The 27,883-nt window shown below is 47.0% G+C and overlaps 1 protein-coding gene across 3 annotated transcripts; it reads right to left on the reverse strand.

Moving 5' to 3' along the window:
* Positions 1–5: 5 nt before the first annotated feature.
* abi3a (ABI family, member 3a) lies at positions 6–27,565 on the reverse strand. Of its 3 annotated transcripts, XM_045212587.1 has the most exons (12): positions 27,442–27,565; positions 27,101–27,308; positions 13,096–13,266; positions 8,182–8,361; positions 7,239–7,300; positions 6,322–6,423; positions 5,794–6,104; positions 3,065–3,190; positions 2,579–2,710; positions 2,162–2,257; positions 1,602–1,730; positions 6–1,423 (listed from the first exon to the last, which is right to left on the reverse strand). In XM_045212587.1, the coding sequence occupies exons 2-12, from the start codon at positions 27,230–27,232 to the stop codon at positions 1,257–1,259; spliced, it is 1,608 nt and encodes a 535-aa protein (XP_045068522.1). In that variant the 5' UTR covers positions 27,233–27,308; positions 27,442–27,565; the 3' UTR covers positions 6–1,256. The 3 variants fall into 3 exon arrangements, with proteins under 3 accessions (XP_045068522.1, XP_045068524.1, XP_045068523.1); XM_045212589.1 differs by lacking the exons at positions 2,162–2,257; positions 2,579–2,710; positions 27,442–27,565 and having other exon boundaries at positions 6,322–6,420; positions 27,101–27,434; XM_045212588.1 differs by lacking the exons at positions 2,162–2,257; positions 2,579–2,710; positions 27,442–27,565 and having other exon boundaries at positions 27,101–27,434.
* Between the last annotated feature and the right edge of the window lie 318 nt (positions 27,566–27,883).

The raw sequence follows: 27,883 nt of genomic DNA on the forward strand, positions 1-27,883 counted from the left end.
GTTAATTAGGAAAAGCTAAGCATTTATTGAAAGACATGTAAATAAAACATTGTTCAATCTAAACGGATATACTAAATATCAAAATGAAACTCTAACTGAAAACATTAACAAGTCTAAAATCACTTTTAAAAAACGTCAATCTCATGACATCACTATAGTAAAATATTTTCTCCTATCATTTTCTCTATAATCCATATATTACTTAATCTTAGTTTGAATATTACAAAATATATTAGTGCAAGTCTAATTAAGAGACCAATATCATCCTGCAGTGGCAAAAACTGCAGCAGCAAACAGTGGCTGGTCTCATTGACAAAAAACGGAAGCAACTCTACCACATCATTACGCAGCGTTCAGGGCTTGTCCTACTGAGCACAACAGTAAGGACAAACTATTTCACATACTGTTATTACAGTACTTGTAAAACAATACTGAACAGGACATAGAGCTATTGTATAACTTGCAAAGCATTTTCCCTCTTTACCAAGTATTCACTAACGTCATGGTTAATAAGCAAGCTGACTTTTTATCTTTTATCTAGTCTTGGTTGAAAGATATTAGATATTAAGTCGTCCTACCTACTGACCCTCTTGGTAATATATAGCTAGCTATATAGTGGCTATATTTCAGAGTCCTGTCATCATTCCTTGTGTAAATATTGCCTTATTTTCTGTTCATATTACTATGACCTGTAGGGGTCAGTAGAGGTCTTTCTACAAAGCTAATAGTTGACTACGTCCCCATGAAGAAACAACCCAACAACCACTAGCTCTAAACTCTATACCTGAGAGGTAATATGGTTGAAATTCCATCTGGCCTATCAAAGGGAAAGGTGAAGCTACAATAGTTCATGCTTATACCAATTATGTGAATAGGTATGTTTATACCCGTCCAATTCTTCCTGATCAACATGAAGTGCCTAGGTTGACCTAGGGTATAGGGTTACCGGTTGTTTGTGGACAGAGCCTACTTTCCCTCTTCATATTAAAGGTAGACTAAGTGAAATGACATTGCCACAAGCAGCACCGCAGATATTGCGATAAGCGAGATGCACGACTCCGCTCTCACACAGTCACACATAGTATCTGCGCATGTGCACGGGTTCGCTTCACGCTTTTACAACATGGACCAAAACAGAGGACAAGTTGAGCCTCGGGCTTCAACACTCTTAGTTGTAGTGGAAATTGACCCACTATGCTGCTTACTCTCTGCATCTACGCCATATCGCTGAGTCTACTTTTAAGGGGTCTAATATCTTAGCTGGTGGAGGAATCTACGTAGTTCCCAGGGAAGAATCCCTCTACTCCGTTGAGCAGTCCCTCACACCAGCCATCTTCATTCCTCTTGGTCAGGTAGATGACTTCTCCCTCTTGGAATACCAGGTCCCCAGGCTTCCCTGAGTTGTAGCTGTACAGCGCCACCACTGGGAGGGAACGTGAATTGCAATGAAACAACCAAGACACCACATAAACATAGGCCATATTTTATGGTATGATTCGGTCAGACTTTGAATAAATACTGTAGAAGTATGCATGCAATTTGGGCCATGACAGCATTTAGTAATTTATCTATTGGTGAATATGCATGGAGCACTATCATACCTTTCTCTAAAAAGTCTGTAGGGCCAGTCGTGTTATAACCCACAGGGGGAGGTAGGGGTGGCATGACGTCATCAAAGCCCCCCACGCTGTCGGTAAAAGGCGGAGGAGGCGGGGCTGGGATCACCAGATCTACAGGATTGGACAAAAGGCATATAAACCCAAACTGATAGGCTGCACCACTTGCCATACAAGTAATTCAGCATTTGTTCCAAAGTGTATGAAAACTGTAGTGCATAACTTGTTCTGAGGTCTCTTTAAATGAATTTACAGTACTTAGCTTCTTTGAAACTATTTTCTCCACATAATGTGTTATCTGTTATATTGAAAAACATAAGCCATCATATCTATCAAGGACAAAACAAAGACGTTACCAACCCAGTGTCTGACGGACTTTTAGAGGACAGAATCTGTCCATGGCTTTTCCTTCCAACACAGTAGACTCAACAGCAATAGCAGCAGCAGCAGCTGCAGTGATGCAGTCATTTGGACAGAAGTCACCCTCTCACCCCCCCCCCCGTGGCCTGGAGGGTGTATTGCGGTCTCACACAGTCTCCACTTACCCAGGTGCTCCAGGTGGGCGGGCAGGCTGGACAAGGGGCTCAGCGACACGGGAGGGGCGAGAGGAGGAGGGTATGAAGGGGGAGGGGGGATCATGACTGACCGGTGAGGTCACAGAGGGAGAGGTAGGAATGGGTGACGGGGAAAGATTACATCAGATCAACCAAAAGGGGTCTTTAGAGGGGACTCCAAATGTTAATGCTAGCACTAATATGAAAGCTAACACTATAGCTTAAGCAAGGCTTGAACTTTCATCATGCATCAAAAACCTAAACAATGGTGGTGTAATTTCAAAGCAGTTTCGCATTAGCCATGTTCAGCTCATCATGAGCTAATGATTGGTATATTAATGCTAAGTCCATATTGGACTACAGCTGAGGGCAGGACCTGGGATGGGGGGGTTGCCAATGTGGCCTTACGTGATTGGATGGTTGGAAGGAAGAGCGAGCGAGTGTAGAGCGAGCGAGGGCTAGGGCCCGTGCGGACCCTGAGGGACATGGAGCGCGAGCTGGGGGGGTGACGACGTACACGAGACCGCCTGGGCTGCAGAGCTGAGCCGGAGAGAGACAGGTCACAGGTCAAAAGGTCAAGATGAAGCAGACAGACACAGAGAGAGAAAGAGAGAGGAAGACACTGAATAGAGTCTAATAACAGAGATAAGGACAGGAAAACACCAAAGATCAGCATCAACGAGCGTGCTCTGCATAGACAGACAGACAGACAAACAAACCCCAGACAGACAGCTAAACTAAACAAATAGATACCAACATTTCAACAAATCAGATCCTTTGCGGCATTAGAATTGGATGTGAGTCCTTTCAAAACCACTTGTTGAAAGACCATTAAAAGTACAGTGTGACACATTTAGGGCTGGGTGTTGCACCCAACCAACCCGCTCCTTTTACCTTCATCCACCTCATCACTCGGTGGAGGGGGCGGGCCAGGGAGCTCCAGGCCCTCACTGGTTGGTGGAGGGAGAGGCTCGTCAGATGGTGGTGGCATAGGGGGCGGGAAGCCGTTCTCTTCAGCCACTAAGAAAAGAGAATATTAATGAGGAGAATATCGGCTTCATCAGTCGATATTCAGCGTTTCATACCGTGTGAAATCAGTAACACAATCATGCAACTAGGCCCGAAAAAGTATTTATTTCTTAGTATCACAGTGCAGGCACAAGGTTGGTTGTTCCTGGTTTTCTGCCTCTAGATGTTTCAGCATGTGCGTGTCTCTGGGTGTCTGTTTGCACACAACGTGTTCTCATTTCCTCTCCTATACTGTGCTGTGCAGTGTGCTAAAGCTGTCTCACAGTGTGGGAAACACAAAAACAAGCAATATTTTCCGCCTAGATGTTTGATATTTATTTTTATTTATTTTTATTTTTCACCTTTATTTAACCAGGTAAGCCAGTTGAGAACAAGTTCTCATTTACAACTGCGACCTGGCCAAGATAAAGCATAGCAGTACGATAAAAACAACAACACAGAGTTACATATGGGGTAAAAAAACATAAAGTCAAAAATACAACAGAAAATATATATACAGATATATATACAGTGTGTGCAAATGTAGCAAGTTATGGAGGTAAGGCAATAAATAGGCTATAGTGCAAAATAATTACAATTAGTATTAACACTGGAATGCTAGATGTGCAAGAGATTATGTGCAAAAGAGATACTGGGGTGCAAATGAGCAAAATAAATAATGTAAATAACAATATGGGGATGAGGTAGTTGGGTGGGCTAATTTCAGATGGGCTGTGTACAGGTGCAGTGATCGGTAAGGTGCTCTGACAACTGATGCTTAAAGTTAGTGAGGGAGATAAGAGTCTCCAGCTTCAGAGATTTTTGCAATTCGTTCCAGTCATTGGCAGCAGAGAACTGGAAGGAATGGTGGCCAAAGGAGGTGTTGGCTTTGGGAATGACCAGTGAGATATACCTGCTGGAGCGCAGACCACGGGTGGGTGCTGCTATGGTGACCAATGAGGTAAGATAAGGCGGGGATTTGCCTAGCAGTGATTTATAGATGACCTGGAGCCAGTGGGTTTGACGACGAACATGTAGTGAGGACCAGCCAACAAGAGCGTACAGGTGGCAGTGGTGGTAGTGTATGGGGCTTTGGAGACAAAACGGATGGCACTGTGATAGACTACATCCAATTTGCTGAGTAGAGTGTTGGAGGCTATTTTGTAAATGACATCACGAAGTCAAGGATCGGTAGGATAGTCAGTTTTACGAGGGCATGTTTGGCAGCATGAGTGAAGGAGGCTTTGTTGCGAAATAGGAAGCCAATTCTAGATTTAACTTTGGATTGGAGATTCTTAATGTGAGTCTCTGGAAGGAGAGTTTACAGTCTAACCAGACACCTAGGTATTTGTAGTTGTCCACATACTCTAGGTCAGACCTGTCGATGAGTGTGATTCTAGTCGGGGGCGGGGGCCAGCGCGTTGATTGAAGAGCATGCATTTAGTTTTACTAGTGTTTAAGAGCAGTTGGAGGCTACTGAAGGAGTGTTGTATGGCATTGAAGCTCGTTTGGGAGGTTTGTTAACACAGTGTCCAATGAAGGGCCATGTATAAAAATGGTGTCGTCTGCGTAGAGGTGGATCTGAGAGTCACCAGCAGCAAGAGCGAAATCATTGATATACACACAGAGAGAAAAAAGGAGTCGCCCAAGAATTGAACCCTGTGGCACCCCATAGAGACTGCCATAGGTTCAGACAACAGGCCCTCCGATTTGACCACACTGAACTCTATCTGAGAAGTAGTTGGTGAACCAGGCGAGGCAGTTTATTTGAGAAACCAAGGCTATTTAGTCTGCCAATAAGAATGCGGTGGTGGGGACAGTGGGAGAACGGCTGGAGACCTATTATCGATCGCGGTTATAATATCGTTTAGGACCTTGGCGGGTGAAGGCACCAGCTTCGCTTGGGAAGGATATGCATCGCGGGGAAAGTACGTTGGGATTCGGAAATGGTCGGTGATCTGTTTGTTAACTTGGCTTTCAAATACTTTCCAAAGGCAGGGCAGGATGGATATAGGTCTGTAACAGTTTGGATCTAGAGTGTCACCCCCTTTGAAGAGGGGGATGACCGCGCCAGCTTTCCAATCTCTGGGATCTCAGACATTACGAAAGAGAGGTTGAACAGACTAGTAATAGGGGTTGCGACAATTTCGGCGGCTAGTTTTAGAAAGAAAGGGTCCAGATTGTCTAGCCCAGCTGATTTGTAGGGGTCCAGATTTTGCAGCTCTTTCAGAACATCAGCTGTCTGAATTTGTGTGAAGGAGAAGCGGGGGGGGGGGCATGGGCAAGTTGCAGCGGAGGGTGCAGAGTTGGTGGCCGGGGTAGTGGTAGCCAGGTGGAAAGCATGGCCAGCCATAGCAAAATGCTTGTTGAAATTCTAGCCTCAGTGCAGTGGGCAGCTGGGAGGAAGTGCTCTTATTCTCCATGGACTTTACAGTGTCCCAAAACTTTTTGGAGTTAGTGCTACAGGATGCAAATTTCTGTTTGAAAAAGTTATATTGAGTATGATATGTTAATGTACTATAGTTCCTCATACAGTATGTTTACAGTCAACTACTAATAGTATGTACACTAGTTACAAATGGTTTATTCATATCTATGAAATTCATGATACTTACCAGTCTCCAGTGGGGGTGGGACAGGGGGAGAGGGGATGCTGGCTAGGCTGGTATGGGCAGGTTCAGGGGTGCTGGTTGTGGTGGTGGGGGGCAGTGGAGGGGGAGGAGGGACATCCAGCAAGGAGGCAGCAGACGCCATGGGAGGAGGAGGAGGGGCCGGAGCTGTCATGGCGGCGTCACCATCCTCCATCAGAGACAGGGGCGGTGGTGGGGGCGGGGCCTCCTCCAGCAGGGTGGTGATGATGTCAGAGTCAGGTGACGCGGGCCAGCTGGGGACCACGGGGGGAGGCACGGCCTTGCCGAAGCTGGACCTGATATAGGAGGGGGAGGGCAATGTAAGCTAGAGGTATATTTCCATGTCTGGGTGGAGATATTCTACAGGCTTCTCTACACACAAAATATATAAATCCAGAAACACCACACTTAACTGAGGTGTCTGAGTAATCGTATGGAATGGAGTGTTTAGTAGTAAGTGTTAAAGCTTATGTGTGTACAGTATAAACTGTGTTTCCAGGAAGTGTTTTTTACCCAATGGAGCAATCATGGAGAGAGGTGAGGGATGCCCCTCGAGACAGAGAGGGGGCTATGGGACACTGGACAGGCTCTGGGGGTGCTCTGGAAGTGCTCCTGCTGAAAACACACACACACAGCTGTAAGCGTCACATACATATAATAATATTTAATATGCCATTTAGCAGACGCTTTTATCCAAAGCGACTTACAGTCATGTGTGCATACATTTTTACATATGGGTGGTCCCGGGGATCGAACCCACTACCCTGGCATTACAAGCGCCATGCTCTACCAATTGAGCTACAGAGGACCACAGATGCATTATCACAAATGCTGACACTTGAACTCACACAGACCAGCTCTATCAACTCATAGTGAGAAACATGCAGAAAGCTTGACTGAGATTTTGTTCTCTTCTCTCACCTAACAGTTTAAATATGCTACTCAGTGCAAATAATACCCGCACATTTGACTTCTATACTTCCTGGTTTGTTTTTGGCATAATCACATTGTGAAAGCTCTGTGCTCTTTCTCCTGCCCACAGTAAATCTCCCTCTGGCTGAATGGCATTCAATCCCCTACTGAAGGAACACAACAATCATGATTGGACAGGAGGTGTGGTTAGTCATGAATACTGTTTACCCTCATTCCCCTACCCACAGCACACACGCACGCACGCACGCACACACACACACACACACACACACACACACACACACACACACACACTATTTTAAGGATTTCCTTTGCTGATGTTTCTGGTCTTGAATAAAAGTTAAATAAATGTTTTTTTGTGGGCCACTGAGCATAGAGGATGTGCGGAAACTAGGCTTCCTGTCTGAAATACTTTTACAGGAAGTGAAACAGTTACAGTTAGACTGACAGTGTGAGAGCAGAGCAGTCAAATGGAGTCAGCAGTGTCAGAATCATACCTGATGGTGCCGCCATGTTTGCGCATTGATGACCCTGCTTTCCCAAGCATCTTACCAGAATCCTGTGGGGAAGTGTTGAGAGAGACAGAGAGAGAGAGAGAGAGAAAGAGATAGAGATAGAGAGAGAGAGAGAGAGAGAGAGAGAGAGAGAGAGAGAGAGAGAGAGAGAGAGAGAGAGAGAGAGAGAGAGAGAGAGAGAGAGAGAGAGAGAGAGAGAGAGAGAGAGAGAGAGAGAGAGAGAGAGAGAGAAAGAAAGACAAAGGGAGAGCAGAGTGAAAAAGGAGAGGTAGTTTATGTGTGTGTGTCCGCTGTAGATGAGGGAATTGTGTTGGAGCATCAATGAAGCGGCTTAGCCTTGGCAGCACTAATTAGTGCGTCTAGCCATTTTCCCACGGTGCACAGTGGCTGGCTGGCTGCTTGCTCTGTGTAGTGTGTGTGTGTGTGTGTGTGTGTGTGTGTGTGTGTGTGTGTGTGTGTGCATGAGTGCGTTGCATCCGTGCATGCTTGTGTGTGTGTGTGTGCTAATCGAGGTCAGCCCTACGCAACAAGCTGCTCCTCTCTAACTGGATGTGGTGTAGACTAGAAGCACAGTGGTAAAAAATAACGGCTGCTGCCCAGCTGCATCTGAAAGGCTTGTCTAGAGAGATAAGGAAACCTACGGAGCCTTTGTCTCCAACCATAGTACCCTGGTAACACAGCCCAGGTTTTAAAAAGTAGTTTTCACCAACTTTGCATTATGTAATTACATTTCCACATAAGTAATTTCCAACATTACTATTGAATATTGATTGCAACATACAGTAGTGTACAGTTTGTAGATGTATAGTAAGACACTTCCAGGAAAAGTATTTATTTGAACCTTTGACCATTTGAATATCATGGGAATGTTAGGTAAAACATGTGTTGTGAGTAATTGCACTTGAACTTGAGAACACAGTCTCACCTTCATGCCATGTCCCAGTGTGTCCAGGTCAGAGTAGGTGATGGGACTACGGGTGTACTTGGGTTTGGGCTCCTTGCCTGTTGCCGGGGGGATAATTTTGTGACTGCGGGGAACCCTCTTGGCTGTGGTGAAAGCCCCTATCTCTCTCCGGGCCACCTTCTCTCTGTGCATGTCCACTGTCTGCAAGACAGGAGGCAGAGGATGTTGTCATCAGGGTATGAACCAATAACACTTAAATTGATAACAAACCTACAGATAAACGTGCCATTCTTAATTCCTTCCCTCTGGTAAAATGTAACCTTTTCCAAAATACAAAATAAACCATATAGGATGGAATAGCATGGTACCCTTTCTCTAACAACATCATTAGCTCAATATAGCTCATTCACGAAAGTGGTAATATTCTCAAACCCTCTTTCCTCCCCCAAATAGTGAGCCCTATCATTTAGTATACAGTTGTTAGGGACTCTTCATGGGTGCCAGCAGACAATGGAAGACATCAATCAGAGGTTAGCAGGAAGGAACGCTCAGAACAGAGAACATTGGGGTCTTTCATTCCATACCAGCCCCTATGATGCTCTGTGTTGAAGGTCAAAGTTCACCCTGTAGCCTCTCAACCCATTCACCTCTCCACCCCAACCCCCTCCTCAGGTGACCTGGTTCTGTATGATAATGCTGGGCACGGAGCATGCAGGAATGCCTGGGGTCTGTGCCAGCTTTGGGAACAGTGGGGCTACAGAGAGGGGGAGGGGAGGGGGGGCAGTGGGGGACAGTTGGGCTGGTGTAAGAGAGGGAGAGAGGGGAGGCACGTGGTGTACTGGGGATGGAGAAATCAGCTATTCTGCATGGAAGAAGGCCAGGGTCCCCAAAGAGTCCCTGGAAACCAGCCCAGGTCAGCGGAGAGGTAGACCCTTCATATGCTGAACACCAGGGGTAAGGAGATGAGGGAGGAAGAGATGGTGGGAAGGAGGGAGGCGTAGGGGATAGAGGGAAAGGAGGGGTAGAGGAAAAGGAGGAAGAGAGGGAGGGGACAAGGAATAAGGGAAATTGGCACAGTGGGTACCAGTGACACTCAGAGAACCGTGCTGATCTAGGTGCAACAATGCATCAACCTCGGACAGAGGGTAAGACTCATAAAATCTAATTTCCTTTTTTCCAGTCACTGCCTCTGATGGGCCTCCTCATTCTAAAGCCTGGGTTCAAGCAAGCAAACCTCTTTTTAGCAAGGTTAACTGTACATTTCTGCTAACCAGTGGAGGCTCCTCAGAGGAGGAAGGGGAGGACCATCCTCCTCAGTGAATTTCATTTTTATAGTGAAACACTAAAAAAGTTATCCTTTTTAGATAAAACTATGCTAAATATATTCACGTCACCAAATCATTTAATAAAACACACTGTTTTCCAATGAAGGTCTACAGTAGCCTCAACAGCATTCTGTAGGGCAGCACCATGGTGTAGCCAGAGGACAGCTAGTCCAAAACCTAGGAGGCTTGTGGTTCTCACCCACTTCCATAGACTTACACAGCAATTATGACAACTTCCGGAGGACATCCTCCAACCTATTAGAGCTCTTGCAGCATGAACTGACATGTTGTCCACCCAATCAAAGGATCAGAGAATGAATCTAGTACTGAAAGCATAAGACACAGCTAGCTAACACTGTAGTGCATGAAATGTGCTGAATAGGTGACTCAATGAGAGAGAAAGACAATAGCTGAACAGTTTTGAACAAATTCATTTATTCAAAAATGAATGAGAAGCAAGAGAGAGAGAGAGAGAGAGAGCTAGCTATATTTAATTGTATTATTTTTTCTCACTTTCACTTTCACTTACTTAGCTAGCGAATGCAGCTAGCTAGTTTAGCCTACTCAAACAACCGGCTCAAACAGAGCGGGATGCTATGTTAGCTAGCTGGCTATGGCTATTGTCACGATCGTTACAGGAAGCGGACCAAGGCGCAGCGTGATAAGCGTACATACTTTATTTGTACTGAACACGACACAAAAACAATAAACAACGATGCGTGACGTCCTGAAGTTATACACAACACAAACCTTAACGGAACAATATCCCACAAACCCGAATGAAAAACAGACAGTATAAATATGGCTCCCAATCAGAGACAACCAACGAACAGCTGACACTCGTTGCCTCTGATTGGGAGTCACTCTGGCCAACATAGAAATAAACACCCATCGATCTACACACCCTGGCTCAACATAACAGTGTCCCCAGAGCCAGGGCGTGACAGTACCCCCCCCTAAAGGCGCGGACTCCGACCGCGTCAACCAAAACCCACAGGGGAGGGACCGGGTGGGCACTCCGCCTAGGTGGCGGATCCGACTCCGGGCCTGATCCCCGCTCCCTCTCCAACCCCCCAAAGTACCCCTGGTCCGGTCTGGCCCCGCTGGCCGGAGCTGGACTGCACACTGGTGGAGCGGATTGCTCTAGCTCCGGCGTGAAGCATCTGACCGGTGCCGGACCAGCCACCGGTGGAACAGGCACGCGGCCGTGCCGGACTGACGACGCACACCACTGGCTTGGTGTGGGGAGCAGGAGCGGCAGAGCCGGGCTGTCGAGCGCACCCCCTGACTTGGTGCGGGAACAGGCACGGGCCGTGCCGGACTGACGACGCACACCACTGGCTTGTTGTGGGGAGCAGGAGCGGGCCGAGCCGGGCTGTCGAAGCGCACCCCTGACTTGGTGCGGGGAGCAGGAACGGACCGGACAGGGCTGACGAAACGCACCACTGACTTGGTGCGGGGAGCAGGAATGGGCCGGACTGGGCTGGCGACGCGCACCGTAGACTTGGTGCGAGTGGCAGGAACAGGCCGGACCGTACTGGGAACACACACCACTGGCCCTACGTGGGGATCAGGAACAGGCCGGACCGGACTGGCAACACACGCCAGTACCTCTCGCCGTGCCTCTACATCCTCCTTCCCCCTGGTGACCAGTGACTCCCGTAACCTGGCGGCCTCCTGCTGCCCCGTCGTCCACGGCGTTAGCCCCCCCCTAAACATTTTTGGGGCTTGTCTCTCCCCCGTGCTAATGGCCTCCATCCCTCTTGCCAGACTCTCACTCATCTCCTCCCAGGTCCATCCTCTCTCCTCGTCACGCTGCTTGATCCAGTCGAGGTGGGATTTTCTGTCACGATCGTCTAAGGAGGAGGACCAAGGTGCAGCGTTGAAGGTGAACATATTATTTATTATACTGATCACACGATCAAAACAACAGACGATAACGTGATGTCTACGATTTAACACAAACCAAATAAGAACAAGAAACCACAAACACAAAGGAAAAGACAGACAGTTTAAATATGGCTCCCAATCAGAGACAACCAGCTGACACTCGTTGCCTCTGATTGGGAGTCACTCTGGCCAACATAGAAATAAACACCCATAGATCTACACACCCTGGCTCAACATAACAGTGTCCCCAGAGCCAGGGCGTGACAGTACCCCCCCCTAAAGGCGCGGACTCCGACCGCGTCAACCAAAACCCACAGGGGAGGGACCGGGTGGGCACTCCGCCTAGGTGGCGGATCCGACTCCGGGCCTGATCCCGCTCCTCTCCAACCCCCCAAAGTACCCCTGGTCGGTCTGGCCCCGCTGGCCGGAGCTGGACTGCACACTGGTGGAGCGGATTGCTCTAGCTCCGGCGTGAAGCATCTGACCGGTGCCGGACCAGCCACCGGTGGAACAGGCACGGGCCGTGCCGGACTGACGACGCACACCACTGGCTTGGTGTGGGGAGCAGGAGCGGGCCGAGCCGGGCTGTCGGGGCGCACCCCTGACTTGGTGCGGGGAACAGGCACGGGCCGTGCGGACTGACGACGCACACCACTGGCTTGGTGTGGGGAGCAGGAGCGGGCCGAGCCGGGCTGTCGAAGCGCACCCCTGACTTGGTGCGGGGAGCAGGAACGGACCGGACAGGGCTGACGAAACTATCCAACACTAAAACTCTTCCATGTCAAGGTAAGCTTTTGGTTATATGAATTTATTTTCACCGGGGCTCGCCAGTGTAACTGCTAAACTGCTTGCTGCTGACTGTACACTGTACTGCATGATTGTAGCGGGTTTACTAACACGTTAGTTCTAGTAGCTATGTTGACTATGACAATATGGTCACAACGACTGTGTGTAGCGGTTAACGGTTATAATAAGAAGGTTTGGATTGCCTGGTCACAGACAGCTGATGTGTTGTGCACTGAAGTCCACAAGCAAAGGGAATATGTGAGAGGAGATTGCGTAGATGCGAGAAGGAATTATACAAAGAGAAAATTGATCATGCTGTTTGTATGTGGCTGCTATGAAAGTGAACGGTGTTTGCGTGTGATTATGGGTGCTTTAATTCCACCGATTCTGTTGAAAAACGTTTGGCAAACATTTAGCAAACGGAGCAAAATGGGTATAAACATACCTGAATTTGTCAAATAGAAACTGTTGTTTGCAACTGTTGGACTATTGATTACACCCTAGATCAGCTAGATGGTGTGTGCAAGGGGGTATTGAATGTGTTAATGTCTGTCACCTTGATTACTCAAATTTCTCTCGACCTGTGCACCTACGTTGTAAACTTTCATTCATAGGCTAGGTTGTAGCAACCTCAGGATGGGTATAGGGGAAATGTAGTAGCCTAAACCTATCGATGTTACATTGAGCTGGGTGAATGGAATATGAATGACAGTCAACCAATATGCTGTAAATAGAAACAAGGCAATGCTCATAAAAAATATTATCGTCCTCCCTCATCTTAAACGGCACCGACCGCCACTGCTGCTAACATACACATGCTTGTGTTCTCTTCCTGAAACTGAATCGGGGCCTAACACACAAGTGTGTACGGAGACATGCTAGTGACAAAAAAGTGTGGAGACATGCTAGTAACCCCTGCCGTGTTCTGCTCTACCTGTCCGATGAGGTTGACAGAGGACTCCATGTGTCTGAGCTGGGAGTTCTGTGCGTCCAGCAGCTTGAGCACGTTGGAGGCCAGTGTGCTGATCTGGTAGGCCACACTGGCCAGAGACTGGGTGGTGAAGTTCTTAGTCTCTTCCAGGGCCTTGACCGCATCCGCACCTGCCTAACGGGAGGGATAGAGAGAGAAAGAGAGAGGGAGAGAAAGAGAGAGACAGAGAGAGAGAGAGAGAGAGAGAGAGAGAGAGAGAGAGAGAGAGAGAGAGAGAGAGAGAGAGAGATAGAGAGAGAGAGAGAGAGAGAGAGAGAGAGAGAGAGAGAGAGAGAGAGAGAGAGAGACATTGGGAGACTGACAGTCATAAAAAACAAAAATATGATGCTCATGTCACAAATACCAAACAATAGATTATGATTACTTGGGGATCATAACAATCATGATAATAATAGCATCTGATTTTGACATTTTCAAATGACAATGAAGGATGACTTTTTCAGTTAGGAGTCAAATGATGCTGTTGAAGTGTCTGAGAAGAGCAGTGAAATCCGACCTCTCACTTCCTGTTCTAATTCTTGGAAGCTGTCAAAGACTGTGTGTGTGTATTTTGATATTATGGAACCATAATATCGAAATACACACACAGTCTTTGACAGCTCAGTGCTAAACACATTACCCCTTTTTTAGATAGCCAGTGAAAGCACTTATTTACTAGCCTGGAAGAAACAGCCTGATCGCTGCGTTCACAATTCTATTTAATTTCATGGTGAATGTACACAGCAATTTCTCCAGTGTTAAATCAACATCGACAGTGTTACATTTAACACTGGGCCAGTGTCTACACAGGTCCACACTTTTGCGCGTTAAATGAACACTGTGCTTAGTGCTGACGATGTTACACCTTGTCAGTGTTAGGGAATTAACACTTTCAATGTTATGCAATAACTCCTCATATAGCATTTTTATCCATTACACCAAGAGGTCTGTATCTCTTGACAAGGTCATTCAGTGTTGGACATTATAATATGTCTTTATTGCCACATGCTCTTATGTAAGGTTTTACAAAGACTTCAGAATTAGCAGCAGACGTGCTCAAACTTTAATTACCATAACCATAGGCCACTTAAATTGATACAACACTTCTACTCACGGGTGGCCAAAAATAAATAATTCAAAGCCACGCCGCGACTAAGCCACGACCCCAATATCATTTCACAGTGTGCGTTGCCTTTTCGAGTGAATTATAGAGTTACCACCCTTGACTGTATTTGTTAGTGACAGAGACATGATTGTTGAATTCGTTCATTCTCAGTCCTGTGGACTTCACAGAGTTCCTACTGTTAAACTGTTTATTACAATACAATACATTACATACAGTATATCATAAGGCCTTACTTTGATGACCATGTTTTACCTCAACACAGTGGTGTTATGAACCTACTGGTTTCCAGGCCACATCAGGCCTGCAAGTCACATTATGCTGGCTTGCAATGTGATATGTAATTCCTATGTGAATCCAGCCTATGTGAATTTTTTATTCACCTGCAACCTGCATTAAGAATGACTGTTAGGGTTAGGAACATTGATAAAGGAGCCTACCTAAATCATTTAAACTGGAACAACCATTTCAGTGATTGGATTAGTTTAGAAAAATGTATGCTATTTATCTTTGTGTAGCATAAGACTGCTAAGGGGACAGGACAACTTCACCGCATCAAAGGGACGATGGACAGGGCCATGTACCGTCAAATCTTGGGTGAGAACCTCCTTCCCTCAGCCAGGGCATTGAAAATGGGTCGTGGATGGGTATTCCACCATGACAATGACCCAAAACACACGGCCAAGGCCACAAAGGAGTGTCTCAAGAAGAAGCACATTAAGGTCCTGGAGTGGCCTAGCCAGTCTCCAGACCTTAATCCCATAGAAAATCTGTGGAGGTAGCTGAAGGTTTGAGTTGCCAAACGTCAGCCTCGAAACCTTAATGACTTGGAGAAGATCTGCAAAGAGAAGTGGGACAAAATCCCTCCTGAGATGTGCGCAAACCTGGTGGCCAACTACAAGAAACGTCTGACCTCTGTGATCGCCAGCAAGGGTTTTGCCACCAAGTACTAAGTCATGTTTTGCAGAGGGGTCAAATACTTATTTCCCTCATTAAAATGCAAATCAATTTATAACATTTTTGACATGCGTTTATCTGGATTTTTTTGTTGTTATTCTGTCTCTCACTGTTCAAATAAACCTACCAATAAAATTATAGACTGATCATGTCTTTGTTTGTGGGCAAACATACAACATCAGCAGGGGATCAAATACTTTTTTCCCTTCACAGTAAGAGCCTACCCGTATATGTGCACTCCTTCACACTCACATAGAAATGAGCACATATGCATGCTCACTTCTAACACACAGATGCTCAGAGACTTCCTGTGCTACTTGCTGTGCTCAGATTAACCCTATTTCTCTCTCACACTCAAATGCAGATAGAGACATGTCACACACATACACAACCAATTAGGATGCAGTCAATTGTGTTTCTCTTCAAATTGAAACACTCTCTTTACACTGAAATATTTGAAGGAGACGGGTGTCACCGGAAGCGCACAATCTAGCAGCATCACTCTCCCAGTGTGCACACTAGAATACAAGCACAGAAATGCTCTTTGTCAATTTTGTAAGCTTTCTAAACTAGTGCGAGTACTTCTAACTACGTAAACTAATCTGTTCCTCTTTCTTCGACAGGAATGTTTCTTAATGTATACTGAATAAAAATTCAAAATTTTACTGAGTTACAATTCATATAAAGAAATCAGTCAATTGAAATAAATAAATGAGGCCCTAATCTATGGATTTCACATGACTGGGAACACAGACACATCTTCTTTGCATAAAGTTGATCAGGCTGTTGATTGTGGCCTGTGGAATGTTGTCCCTCTCCTCTTCAATGGCTGTGCGAAGTTGCTGGATATTGGTGGGAACTGGAACACGCTGTCGTTCACTTCGATCCAGAGCATCTCAGACATTCTCAATGGTGACAAATCTGGTGAGTATGCAGGCCATGGAAGAACTGGGACATTTTCAGCTTCCAGGAATAGTGTCCAGATCCTTGCGACATTCCATGCATTATCATGCTGAAACATGAGGTGATGGCAGCAGATGAATGGCACGACATTGGGCCTCATGATCATTCAAATTGCCATCGATAAAATGCTATTGTGTTCGCTGTCCGTAGCTTATGCCTGCCCATACCATAACCCCACCGCCACCATGGGGCACTCTGTTCACAACATTGACATCAGCAAACTGCTCCCCCACACGACGCCATACACGTGGTCTGCGGTTGTGAGGCCGTTGGACGTACTGCCAAATTCTCTAAAACGACGTTGGAAGAGGCTTATGGTAGAGAAATAAACATTCAATTCTCTGGCAACAGCTCTGGTAGAGATTCCTGCAGTCAGCATGCCAATTGAATGCTCCCTCAAAACTTGAGACATCTGTGGCAATTGTTGCATTGTGTTTATATTTTTGTTCAGTATATGTTAAATGCATCAAACAATTGTCACATGTATTTATCAATATATTTGGTAAATATATTTGGAAATGAATTTGGAAATGCTTTGTAAAATATATTCCAACACGCATTTAAATGTATTTGTAAGAAATATATATATATTTTTTTTATGTATGGCAAATATTTAAGAAATCCACCAAATCATATTGTAACAAAATGGCAACTGTCTTAACAATAAAACTTTATATACTGGCAATGTACAAACTTCACCTTTAATCATTGAACACAACATAACATATTAACTGGCCTAAAAATCAGTCTCATAGGAGGCCAAAGCCACGCCCCCAACAAGCAACACCTCCAAAGTTTCCAATAGGTTGCAGACACTACAATATATTTTGTCAAAATGCATTTTTATTGTACTTGACACATACCAAAAGCACTAACATGTATTTAAATGACTACAATCATGATACATTATCGGTCATGTAGTGACTGTATGTCTCTCATGTGCATATGACAAATAAACAAAGGAACTTGACGAGAGTGTTGCAACCAACATCCAAAAGGCAGAACATAACGTGTACTGAGTTGTTCCAGTAGAAATGATGCACATATTTCATTTTAAAAGCCAGTTATATGAAATGAAGTGCCCTTTAATATAAACCACATGGAGAATTCAGTCAATGGGAATTTCAGTATGAATAAAGACTTGCTAAAGTGGCAAAATTCAGCATTTTGACATGTCCCTCCGTCCACCCTCTGTGACTTCTAGGAAGATTTTAACCGACTAATCTCAAAAAATACTCCCAAGCTTTCACCATCATTGTAAAGCCCTAGTTATTGCGTTGCTTTGACAAAGTTATTTCTGAAGATGATTATTTATTTCATTTGTGATTAATTTACGTCTGTCCCTCATTTTAATGTCAACCATTTTACGTGAACTGAACTCTCGTTTTAATATGGTGAAACTATTACTTTTGAAATATTTATTTCAAAAGAAACATTGAACATCTAATAATCAAATCATAGTGTAAAAGCAGGTGAACTGGTTCTACTCTTTTTGGACATTTTCTAGTGTTTTGTGGTGAAAGACTGAGCGTGTCGAGAATAACACGTCAACCCTGTTACCCAAAGATAGACAGGCTACAAATGTTTTAAAGTTTGTTGTGAATCTTGCATTCAATTGTCCCTCCCTGTTGCACACAACAAGCTTCCATTCACCTATCACAAGGGGATTCATGGCTGATTTAACTAGTAATTAGCAGTTGGAGGGTCTTTCAAGTGGATTTTTCCCTTTTTCCCAATTCCCATTTCCCACTTGGTTACGTAAGCACCATAACACTGCTAAAACCCCACTGTAGAGGTGTATAGTAGTATAGTAATAGTATAAACACTCACTGGAAGCACAAGACATACACCTACACTTTGACATATTGTGGAGCGTTGTACAGTTTTCATTTAAATCAGGCACTCAATTTATTTTTCATTATTTAACTACGCTGAAGAGAGGCACTTACTATAGTCATTTTTTTTACCTCTTCAGATGGGATTTTTTTTTTCACAAAGTTGAACATGTGCTCTTTATGACAGAATGTTAAAATTAGGTGAAATCAAACATATTGTTTTTACTCAACATTACAATATAAATGATATCACTGCCAAAGTTTTGGCTTGGTGGCCCAAAGCATTTGCTCCATTGATCAATATGTAAAGAGTAATTTAATAGGCCAAATTAGGAACCACTTTGAGCACCCTGTAGACTACACTCTTAGAATTAGTGGTGATTCAAGGAACCCTGGAGATCCTCAAGGAACCCCTGGAGTTCCTCAAGGAACCATTGCTAGTCAATGGTTCATATTTGCACCTTCGGTTAGTTGAGGGGTTCTTTTAGGAACCTTGAATGGTTCAATGTAGCAACGGGTTTGTGGAGGAACCCTGGAGTGGAGGCATGGCTTAGTAGGGGCGTGGCTTTAAGATATATATTTTGGGGGGGATGGGCCACCGTTACATGCTGACCATACTGCCCACGTTGCATATTTGAGCGTTGCAAAATAAATGTACACATACATGTTATTCAATCATTTCATCCAAACTGCTCGTGCGTGTCAACGAGCGTCTGCGTAATCAGGCGCTAAAATAGAACTTTGTTCTATTTTTTACGCTTGGCAGGGTCCAAGTCCTGCCTCTGCCATCTCCTCATTGGTTTTTAGGAGCATATACAGTTGAAGTCGGAAGTTTACATACACTTAGGTTGGAGTCATTAAAACTAATTTTTCAACCACTCCACAAATGTCTTGTTAACAAACTATAGTTTTGGCAAGTTGGTTAGGACATCTACTTTGTGCATGACACAAGTAATTTTTCCAACAATTGTTTACAGACAGATTATTTCACTTATAATTCACTGTATCACAATTCCAGTGGGTCCGAAGTTTACATACACTAAGTTGACTGTGCCTTTAAACAGCTTGGAAAATTCCAGAAAATGATGTCATGGCTTTAGAAGCTTCTGATAGGCTAATTGACATCATTTGAATCAATTGGAGGTGTACCTGTGGATGTATTTCAAGGCCTACTTTCAAACTCAGTGCCTCTTTGCTTGACATCATGGGAAAATCTAAAGAAATCAGCCAAGACCTCAGAAAAAAAAGTACCACGTTCATCTGTACAAACAATAGTACAAAGTATAAACACCATGGGACCACGCAGCCATCATACCGCTCAGGAAGGAGACGCGTTCTGTCTCCTAGAGATGAACGTACTTTGGTGCAAAAAGTGCAAATAAATCCCAGAACAACAGCAAAGGACCTTGTGAAGATGCTGGAGGAAACAGGTACAAAAGTATCTATATCCACAGTAAAATGAGTCCTATTGTCAGAAGGGAACCGATGTGGATGTGGTGGAGGAGTCAGGCGCAGGATACAGAGGTTCAGTCCAATAGAGTTTAATAAACAAAAGTAGACTGTCCAAAATACACGACCTCGACAAAACAAGAGGCGAGGGAGAATTACGCAAACACGCGTAAACACTAAACATCAAACAAACAGAGTGAAAAACCACGTAGCTCTGAAACAGCATGACAGTGAAACAACAACACACAATCATACTAAGCCAAAACACGGAACTTATAAGACAGGTGATTAACACACAATTGGACACAGGTGTGACAGACAGACAAAAGCAATCACACACAGAAACAAAGATCGGTGGCAGCTAGTACTCCGGGGACGGCGACCGCCGACGCCTGCTCGTACCAGGAGGGGGAGCAGCCTCGGCAGAATCCGTGACAGTACCCCCCCCTTGACGCGCGGCTCCAGCCGTGCGCCGACCCCGGCCTCGGGGACGGCCAGGAGGACGCGGACCCGGGCGCGTGGGATGCCCACGGTGGAACTCAGTCAGGAGGGATGGATCGAGGATGTCCCTCCTGGGCACCCAGCACTGTTCCTCCGGACCGTACCCCTCCCACTCCACGAGATACTGGAGACCACTCATCCGGCGCCTCGAGTCCAAGATGGTCCGGACTCTGTACGCCGGGGCCCCCTCGATGTCCAAAGGGGGCGGAGGGGTCTCTCCTATCTCATCCTCTTGGAGTGGACCAGCTACCACCGGCCTGAGAAGAGACACATGGAACGAGGGGTTAATATTTTTGTACTCTATAGGCAGTTGTAACCTGTAACACACCTCGTTCAATCTTCTCAGGACTTTGAAGGGCCCCACAAACCGCCGACCCAGCTTCCGGCAGGGCAGGCGGAGGGGCAGGTTTCGAGTCGAGAGCCAGACTCGATCTCCCGGTGCGTACACCGGTCCCTCACTGCGGTGGCGATCGGCGCTCGCCTTTTGTTGACGGATGGCACGCTGCAGATGGACATGGGCAGCGTCCCACGTCTCCTCCGAGCGCCGAATCCACTCGTCCACCGCAGGAGCCTCGATCTGGCTCTCGTGCCATGGCGCCAGGACCGGCTGATAACCTAAGACACACTGGAAAGGTGTTAAATTGGTGGAGGAGTGGCGGAGAGAGTTCTGGGCTATCTCTGCCCAGGGGAGGAACCTCGACCACTCCTCCGGCCGGTCCCGGCAATAGGACTTCAAAAACCTACCCACATCCTGGTTGACACGTTCCACCTGCCCATTGCTCTCTGGATGGTACCCCGAGGTAAGGCTCACCGAGACCCCCAACCGTTCCATAAACCCCCCCCCAAACTCTGGAGGTGAACTGGGGACCTCGGTCAGACACTATATCCTCGGGGACCCCATAGTGCCGGAACACATGGGTGAACAGGGCCTCAGCGGTTTGTAGGGCAGAAGGGAGACCCGGCATAGGAAGGAGACGACAGGCCTTAGAAAACCGATCCACAACGACCAAAATGGTGGTATTCCCCTGGGAGGGGGGTAGATCGGTAACGAAATCTACCGAGAGGTGGGACCATGGTCGTTGTGGAACGGGCAGGGGATGTAGCTTACCCCTGGGCAAATGTCTAGGCGCCTTACACTGGGCACACACCGAGCAGGAGGAGACATAAACCCTCACATCCCTAGCTAACGTTGGCCACCAGTATTTCATGCTAAGACAGTGCACGGTCCGGCCAATACCTGGATGTCCAGAGGAGGGTGATGTATGAGCCCAATAAATAAGTCGATCACGAACCTCGAGCGGAACGTACGTCCGCCCCACAGGACACTCGGGGGGAGTAGGGTCGGTACGCAGTGCCCGCTCGATTTCCGCATCGACCTCCCAAACTACCGGGGCCACCAAACAAGACTCCGCCAATATGGAAGTAGGCTCGTTGGACCTCTCCTCTGTGTCATACCGCCGGGACAGGGCGTCTGCCTTAGCATTCTGGGACCCTGGGATGTATGTGATCTTGAAAACAAACCGGGTTAGGAACATGTTCCACCTAGCCTGACGAGGGTTCAATCTCCTAGCTGCCCGGATGTACTCCAGGTTACGGTGATCAGTCAGAATGAGGAAAGGGTGTTGAGCCCCTCAAGCCAATGCCTCCACACCTTTAGAGCCTGGACTACGGCTAACAGCTCCCTGTCCCCAACGTCATAGTTGCGCTCCGCCGAGCTGAGCTTCTTAGAGTAGAAGGCACAGGGGCGGAGTTTAGGTGGCGCGCCGGACCGTTGTGACAGGACCGCCCCAATACCGGTCTCCGACGCGTCCACCTCTACTTGGAAGGGTAAAGAGGGATCCGGGTGCGCCAGCACAGGAGCCGAGGTGAACAGGTTCTTAAGTTTAACAAATGCCCTGTCCGCCTCAGCCGACCACTGCAAACGAACCGGACCCCCCTTTAGTAGAGATGTAATGGGAGCTGCAACCTGTCCAAAACCCCGAATAAACCTCCGGTAGTAATTAGCAAAACCCAAGAACCGCTGCACCTCTTTTTACAGTAGTTGGAGTTTGCCAATTACGCACGGCCGATACCCGGTCTACCTCTATCTCCACACCAGACGCGGACAACCGATAACCCAAAAAGGAGACGGACTCCTGGAAGAACAGGCATTTCTCTGCCTTGACATACAAGTCATGCTCCAACAGTCTTCTCAACACTCGGCGCACCTGGGCTACATGCTCGGCTCATGTAGCAGAGTACACTAGGATGTCGTCGATGTAAACTACTACACCCTGCCCATGCATGTCCCGGAAAATCTCGTCAACAAAGGATTGGAAGACTGAAGGAGCATTCATTAACCCGTATGGCATGACGAGATACTCGTAATGACCCGAGGTTGTGCTAAATGCTGTCTTCCATTCATCCCCCTCCCTAATGCGCACCAGATTATACGCGCTCCTGAGATCTAACTTTGTGAAGAAGCGCGCGCCGCGTAATGACTCCGTCATCGTCGCAATCAGTGGAAGTGGGTAGCTGTATTTAACTGTGATCTGATTGAGACTACGGTAGTCAATACACGGGCGCAATCCCCCATCCTTCTTCTTCACAAAGAAGAAACTTGAGGAGACCGGGGAAGTAGAAGGCCGTATGTATCCCTGTGCCAAGGACTCGGCTATGTACGTCTCCATAGCCGCTGTCTCCTCTTGAGACAGGGGATACACATGACTCCGTGGCAGAGCCGCTCCTGTTTGGAGATTTATCGCACAGTCCCCCTGTCTATGAGGAGGTAGCCGTGCTGCCTCGATTTACTAAACGCCAGTGCTAAATCCTCATACTCAGGGGGAATGCGCAGTGCGGGCACTTGGTTCGGACTCTCTACCGAGGTCGCCCCTAAGGAAACCCCTAGACATCTCTCTACACACTGGGAAGACCACTCCATAAGAGCCCTCTGTTGCCACGCTATGGTAGGATCATGGGTGCTTAACCAGGGAAGTCCCAACACCACAGGGTACGCAGGAGAGTCAATCAGATAAAACTGAATGATCTCCTCGTGACCCCCTGCGTTGTCATCGTCAGTGGTGCTGTGACCTCCCTGATCAGACCCGACCCCAACGGCCGGCTGTCTAAGGCGTGGACAGGAAATGGAGTTTCTACCGGCCGAAGGGGAATCCTTAACCTACTACAAAATGCCCGATCAATAAAGTTCCCAGCAGCGCCTGAATCTACTAGCGCCTTATGCTGGGAATGAGGTGCCACCTGTGGAAATCTCACAGGAATACTCATGTGACCAACAGAAAGCTCTGGGTAAGTGGGGCGCCTGCTCACCTGGAAATGACTCCCCAGTGCGTGGCCTGTTGTCACCTCTCCCAAGAGACCCTCCCCAGCACCTGGCCGCGGTGTGCCCTCCACGACCGCAGGTGGTGCAGGGGATGGCTCCCCTGGGTTCCCTCTCCTCCTCTCTCTAGCGCCAGCACCCCGATCTCCATAGGAATCTGGAGGTGCTGGAGGCGGAATGGGACGACCCCCCACTCGGGACGTCCCGCGGGTAGCCAGCAGGGTGTCTAGACGGATGGAAATGTCCACCAACTGGTCGAACGACAGGTTGGTGTCCCTGTAGGCCAGCTCACGACGAACGTCCTCTCGTAGGCTACACCGGTAGTGGTCGATGAGGGCCCTCTCATTCCACTCTCACTCCGCTGCTAGTGTCCGGAACTCCTGTGCGCTCCTCTTCTCCTGTCAGAGGTGGAACAGACGCTCTCCCGCCGCTTTCCCCTCAGGTGGATGATCGAAGACAGCCCTGAAGCGGCGGGAGAACTCCGCGTAGGTGATGGTTGCGGCGTCTATTCCCCTCCATTCGGCGTTGGCCCACTCCAACGCCTTGCCGGATAGACAGGAGATGAGGGCGGAGACGCTCTCGTATCCCGAGGGCGCCGGGTGTATGGTGGCCAGGTAAAGTTCCACCTGCAGGAGAAATCCCTGACACCCGGCTGCAGAACCGTCATATGCCCTCGGGAGCGAGAGCCGAATGCCACTGGGTTCCGGTGCTGAGTGAGGAGGACTGGCCGTTGGTGATGGGATGTTGTGAGAGTGCGTGGGCACCTCTCTATTCACCAACCGGCGCAGAGTGTTGGACACCTCCTCCATGGCGGCCCCAATTTGCCGGATCATGGTGTCCTGGTGGTTGATCCGGTATTCCAGGGATTCAGGTGCCGCCGCTGTTCCTGCTGACTCCATGTTGGTGTGTTGTTCTGTCAGAAGGGAACCGATGTGGATGTGGTGGAGGAGTCAGGCGCAGGATACAGAGGTTCAGTCCAATAGAGTTTAATAAACAAAAGTAGACTGTCCAAAATACACGACCTCGACAAAACAAGAGGCGAGGGAGAATTACGCAAACACGCGTAAACACTAAACATCAAACAAACAGAGTGAAAAACCACGTAGCTCCGAAACAGCATGACAGTGAAACAACAACACACAATCATACTAAGCCAAAACACGGAACTTATAAGACAGGTGATTAACACACAATTGGACACAGGTGTGACAGACAGATAAAAGCAATCACACACAGAAACAAAGATCGGTGGCAGCTAGTACTCCGGGGACGGCGACCGCCGACGCCTGCTCGTACCAGGAGGGGGAGCAGCCTCGGCAGAATCCGTGACACCTATATCGACATAACCTGAAAGGCCACTCAGCAAGGAAGAAGCCACTGCTCCAAAACCGCCATAAAAAAGCCAGACTACGGTTTGCAACTACACATGGGGACAAAGATCGTGCTTTTTGTCCTCTGGTCTGATGAAACAAAAATATAACTGTTTGCCCATAATGACCATCGTTATGTTTGGAGGAAAAAGGGGGCTGCTTGCAAGCCGAAGAACACCATCCCAACCGTGAAGCACAAGGGTGGCAGCATCATGTTGTGGGGGTGCTTTGCTGCAGGAGGGACTGGTGCACTTCACAAAATAGATGGCATCATGAGGAAGGAAAATTATGTGGATATATTGAAGCAACATCTCAAGACATCAGTCAGGAAGTTAAAGCTTGGTCGCAAATGGGTCTTCCAAATGGACAATGACCCCAAGCATACTTCCAGAGTTGTGGCAAAATGGCTTAAGGACAACAAAGTCAAGGTATTGGAGTGGCCATCACAAAGCCCTGACCTCAATCCTATAGAAAATGTGTGGGTAGAACTGAAAAAGCATGTGCGAGCAAGGAGGCCTACAAACCTGACTCAGTTACACCAGCTCTGTCAGGAGGAATGGGCCAAGATTCACCCAACTTATTGTGGGAAGATTGTGGAAGGCTACCCGAAACGTTTGACCCAAGTTAAACAATTGAAAGGCAATGCTACCAAATACTAATTAAGAATGAACCCACTGGGAATGTGATGAAATAAATAAATTCTGACATTTCACATTCTTAAAATAAAGTGGTGATCCTAACTGACCTAAAACAGATAATTTTTACTAGGATTAAATGTCAGGAATGGTGAAAAACTGAGTTTAAATGTATTTGGCTAAGGTGTATGTAAACTTCTGACTTCAACTGTACATGCATCTCTGGAATACATTTTAAGGCATTACATGCATTTTAGCAAACATGGCAATTTATCAACTTATATTTTAAATACATTTTACATAACATTAAATACACTACATGAACAAAAATATGTGGACACCTGCTTGTCAAACATCTCATTCCAAAATCAATGCCATTAATATGGAGTTGGTCCCCCCTTTGCTTCTATAACAGCCTCCACTCTTCTGGGAAGGCTTTCCACTAGATGTTGGAACATTGCTGCGGGGACTTGCCACAAGAGAATTAGTGAGGTTGGGCACTGATGTTGGGCGATTAGGCCTGGCTCACAGTCGCATTCCAATTCATCCCAAAGGTGTTTGATAGGGTTGAGGTCAGGGCTTTGTGCAGGCAAGTCAAGTTCTTCCACACCGATCTCGACAAACAATTTCTGTATGGACCTCGCTTTGTGCACATGCTGAAACAGGGAAGGGCCTTCCCCAAACTGTTGCCACAAAGTTGGAAGCACAGAATCGTCTAGAATGTCATTGTATGCTGCAGCGTTAAGATTTCACTTCGCTGGAACTAAGGGGCCTAACCTGAACCATGAAAAACACCCCCAGACGATTATTCCTCCTCCACCAAACTTTATAGTTGGCATTATGCATTTGGGGAGGTAGCGTTCTCCTGGCATCTGCCAAACCCAGATTCTGCCAAATGGTGAAGTGTGATGCATCACTCCAGAGAACACGTTTCCACTGCTCCAGAGTCCAATGGCGGCGAGCTTTACACCACTCCAGCCGACGCTTTGCATTGCACATGGTGATCTTAGGCTTGTGTGCGGCTGCTTGACCATGGAAACCCATTTCATGAAGCTCCCGACGAACAGTTATTGTGCTGACTTTGCTTCCAGAGGCAGTTTGGAACTTGGTAGTGAGTGATGCAACAGAGGACAGACGATTTTTACACGCGCTACGGGCTTCAGCACTCGGCAGTCCCGTTCTGTGAGCTTGTGTGGCCTACCACTTCGCGGCTGAGCCGCTGTTGCTCCTAGACGTTTCCACTTCACAATAACATCACTTACAGTTGACCAGGGCAGCTCTAGCAGGGCAGATATTTTATGAACTGACTTGTTGGAAAGGTGGCCACCTATGACAGTGACACGTTGAAAGTCACTGAGCTCTTCAGTAAGGCCATTCTACTGCCAATGTTTGTCTATGGAGATTGCATGGCTGTGTGCTCGATTTGATACACCTGTCAGCAACGGGTGTGGCTGAAATAGCGGAACCCACTAATTTGAAGGGATGTCCACATACCTTTGTATATAGTGTATGTTGAAATTTATTTTTTCCCGTATGGGATATGCTTTGTGAAAACAGTTGTGTTATTGAATGAGGTGAGAGAGAAACAATTCTCTTTCACTATTTAGCTGGATCGATGCATGATGTAGGGCCTTGATTTGAATAGCCTACTCTCGTTGCTGTGAAGGTAACGGTACTGTGGGCTATTTGTTGAACTGTACAAGTAATTGATAGGCTATGCCATGTCTACTAGCTACCGTATAACTCAGGCAGTGTCCATAATGGACACTGCCGGAGTTATACCTTAGCTATGCCATGTCTGCACTACATTTTCATCTCACCTGCAGGTAGTTGCTCTCGCAGTATTCGGCCACATTCATCAGGTTGTTGTAGTTGTCCAACAGGGCTTGTCTCGCCGACGGAGCCTCTTGGAAGAGTTTTGTAATTGCATCAGTACAGCTTTGGTCCTTCATGATGCCCCTTTGCCCGCAACTCTCTTCCTTGGAAACCCGTGGCGACTGCAACCTCTCCGTGAGGCACTTGTGGGAACTTGTTAGTTGAAGTACATCACTTTATATGTCCAACACGCAGAAACATCATCACTTTGCAGAAGCAGTACCAAAAGTAGGGCTGGAGATTCTCCCAATTTGCGTTACAAAAAAAGAGAAGCTGTTTTACTTACCACTTGGCTGTTTGTGTGTGTGTGGTGTAGCTCACTTGATCTTCCTCTTTCTGCAACGCCTTGACATTTGCAAGGCGTTGCTGCTGATTGTGTGCGTAAAGCAATAAAGCCTTTGATGTTGTATCAGCCCAGTCAAAGCTATTCGCTGCTCTGGCACCCCAATGGTGGAACAAGTTCCCCCACGACGCCAGGACAGCGGAGTCACTGACCACCTTCCGGAGACACTTGAAACCCTACCTCTTTAAGGAATACCTGGAATAAGTTGAATGCACCAATTTGTAAGTCGCTCTGGATAAGAGCGTCTGCTAAATGACTTAAATGTAAAACCTGCCGCGCATTATCAGTGCGCATAATAAACAGGCCTAATGTATGCAATCGATCCCTAAATGACCTCTTTAAAACCAGTGAGTAATGGAAATCAAGATGTTTTAAATGTATGCAT

Source organism: Coregonus clupeaformis, unplaced genomic scaffold (assembly GCF_020615455.1).
Source record: "Coregonus clupeaformis isolate EN_2021a unplaced genomic scaffold, ASM2061545v1 scaf0027, whole genome shotgun sequence".
Lineage (NCBI taxonomy): Eukaryota > Metazoa > Chordata > Actinopteri > Salmoniformes > Salmonidae > Coregonus > Coregonus clupeaformis.

What these genes read in the sequence shown, in the direction of transcription:
- abi3a (XM_045212587.1), bottom strand. Translation starts at nt 27,232, where the DNA reads ATGAAGGACCAAAGCTGTACTGATGCAATTACAAAACTCTTCCAAGAG. An exon ending in AAACATGGCGGCACCATCAG is followed by an intron (nt 6,424 to 7,238) that starts GTATGATTCTGA and finishes GTGTGTTTTCAG; the next exon opens with CAGGAGCACTTCCAGAGCAC. An exon ending in CCCACCCCCACTGGAGACTG is followed by an intron (nt 3,191 to 5,793) that starts GTAAGTATCATG and finishes CTCTTTTCTTAG; the next exon opens with TGGCTGAAGAGAACGGCTTC.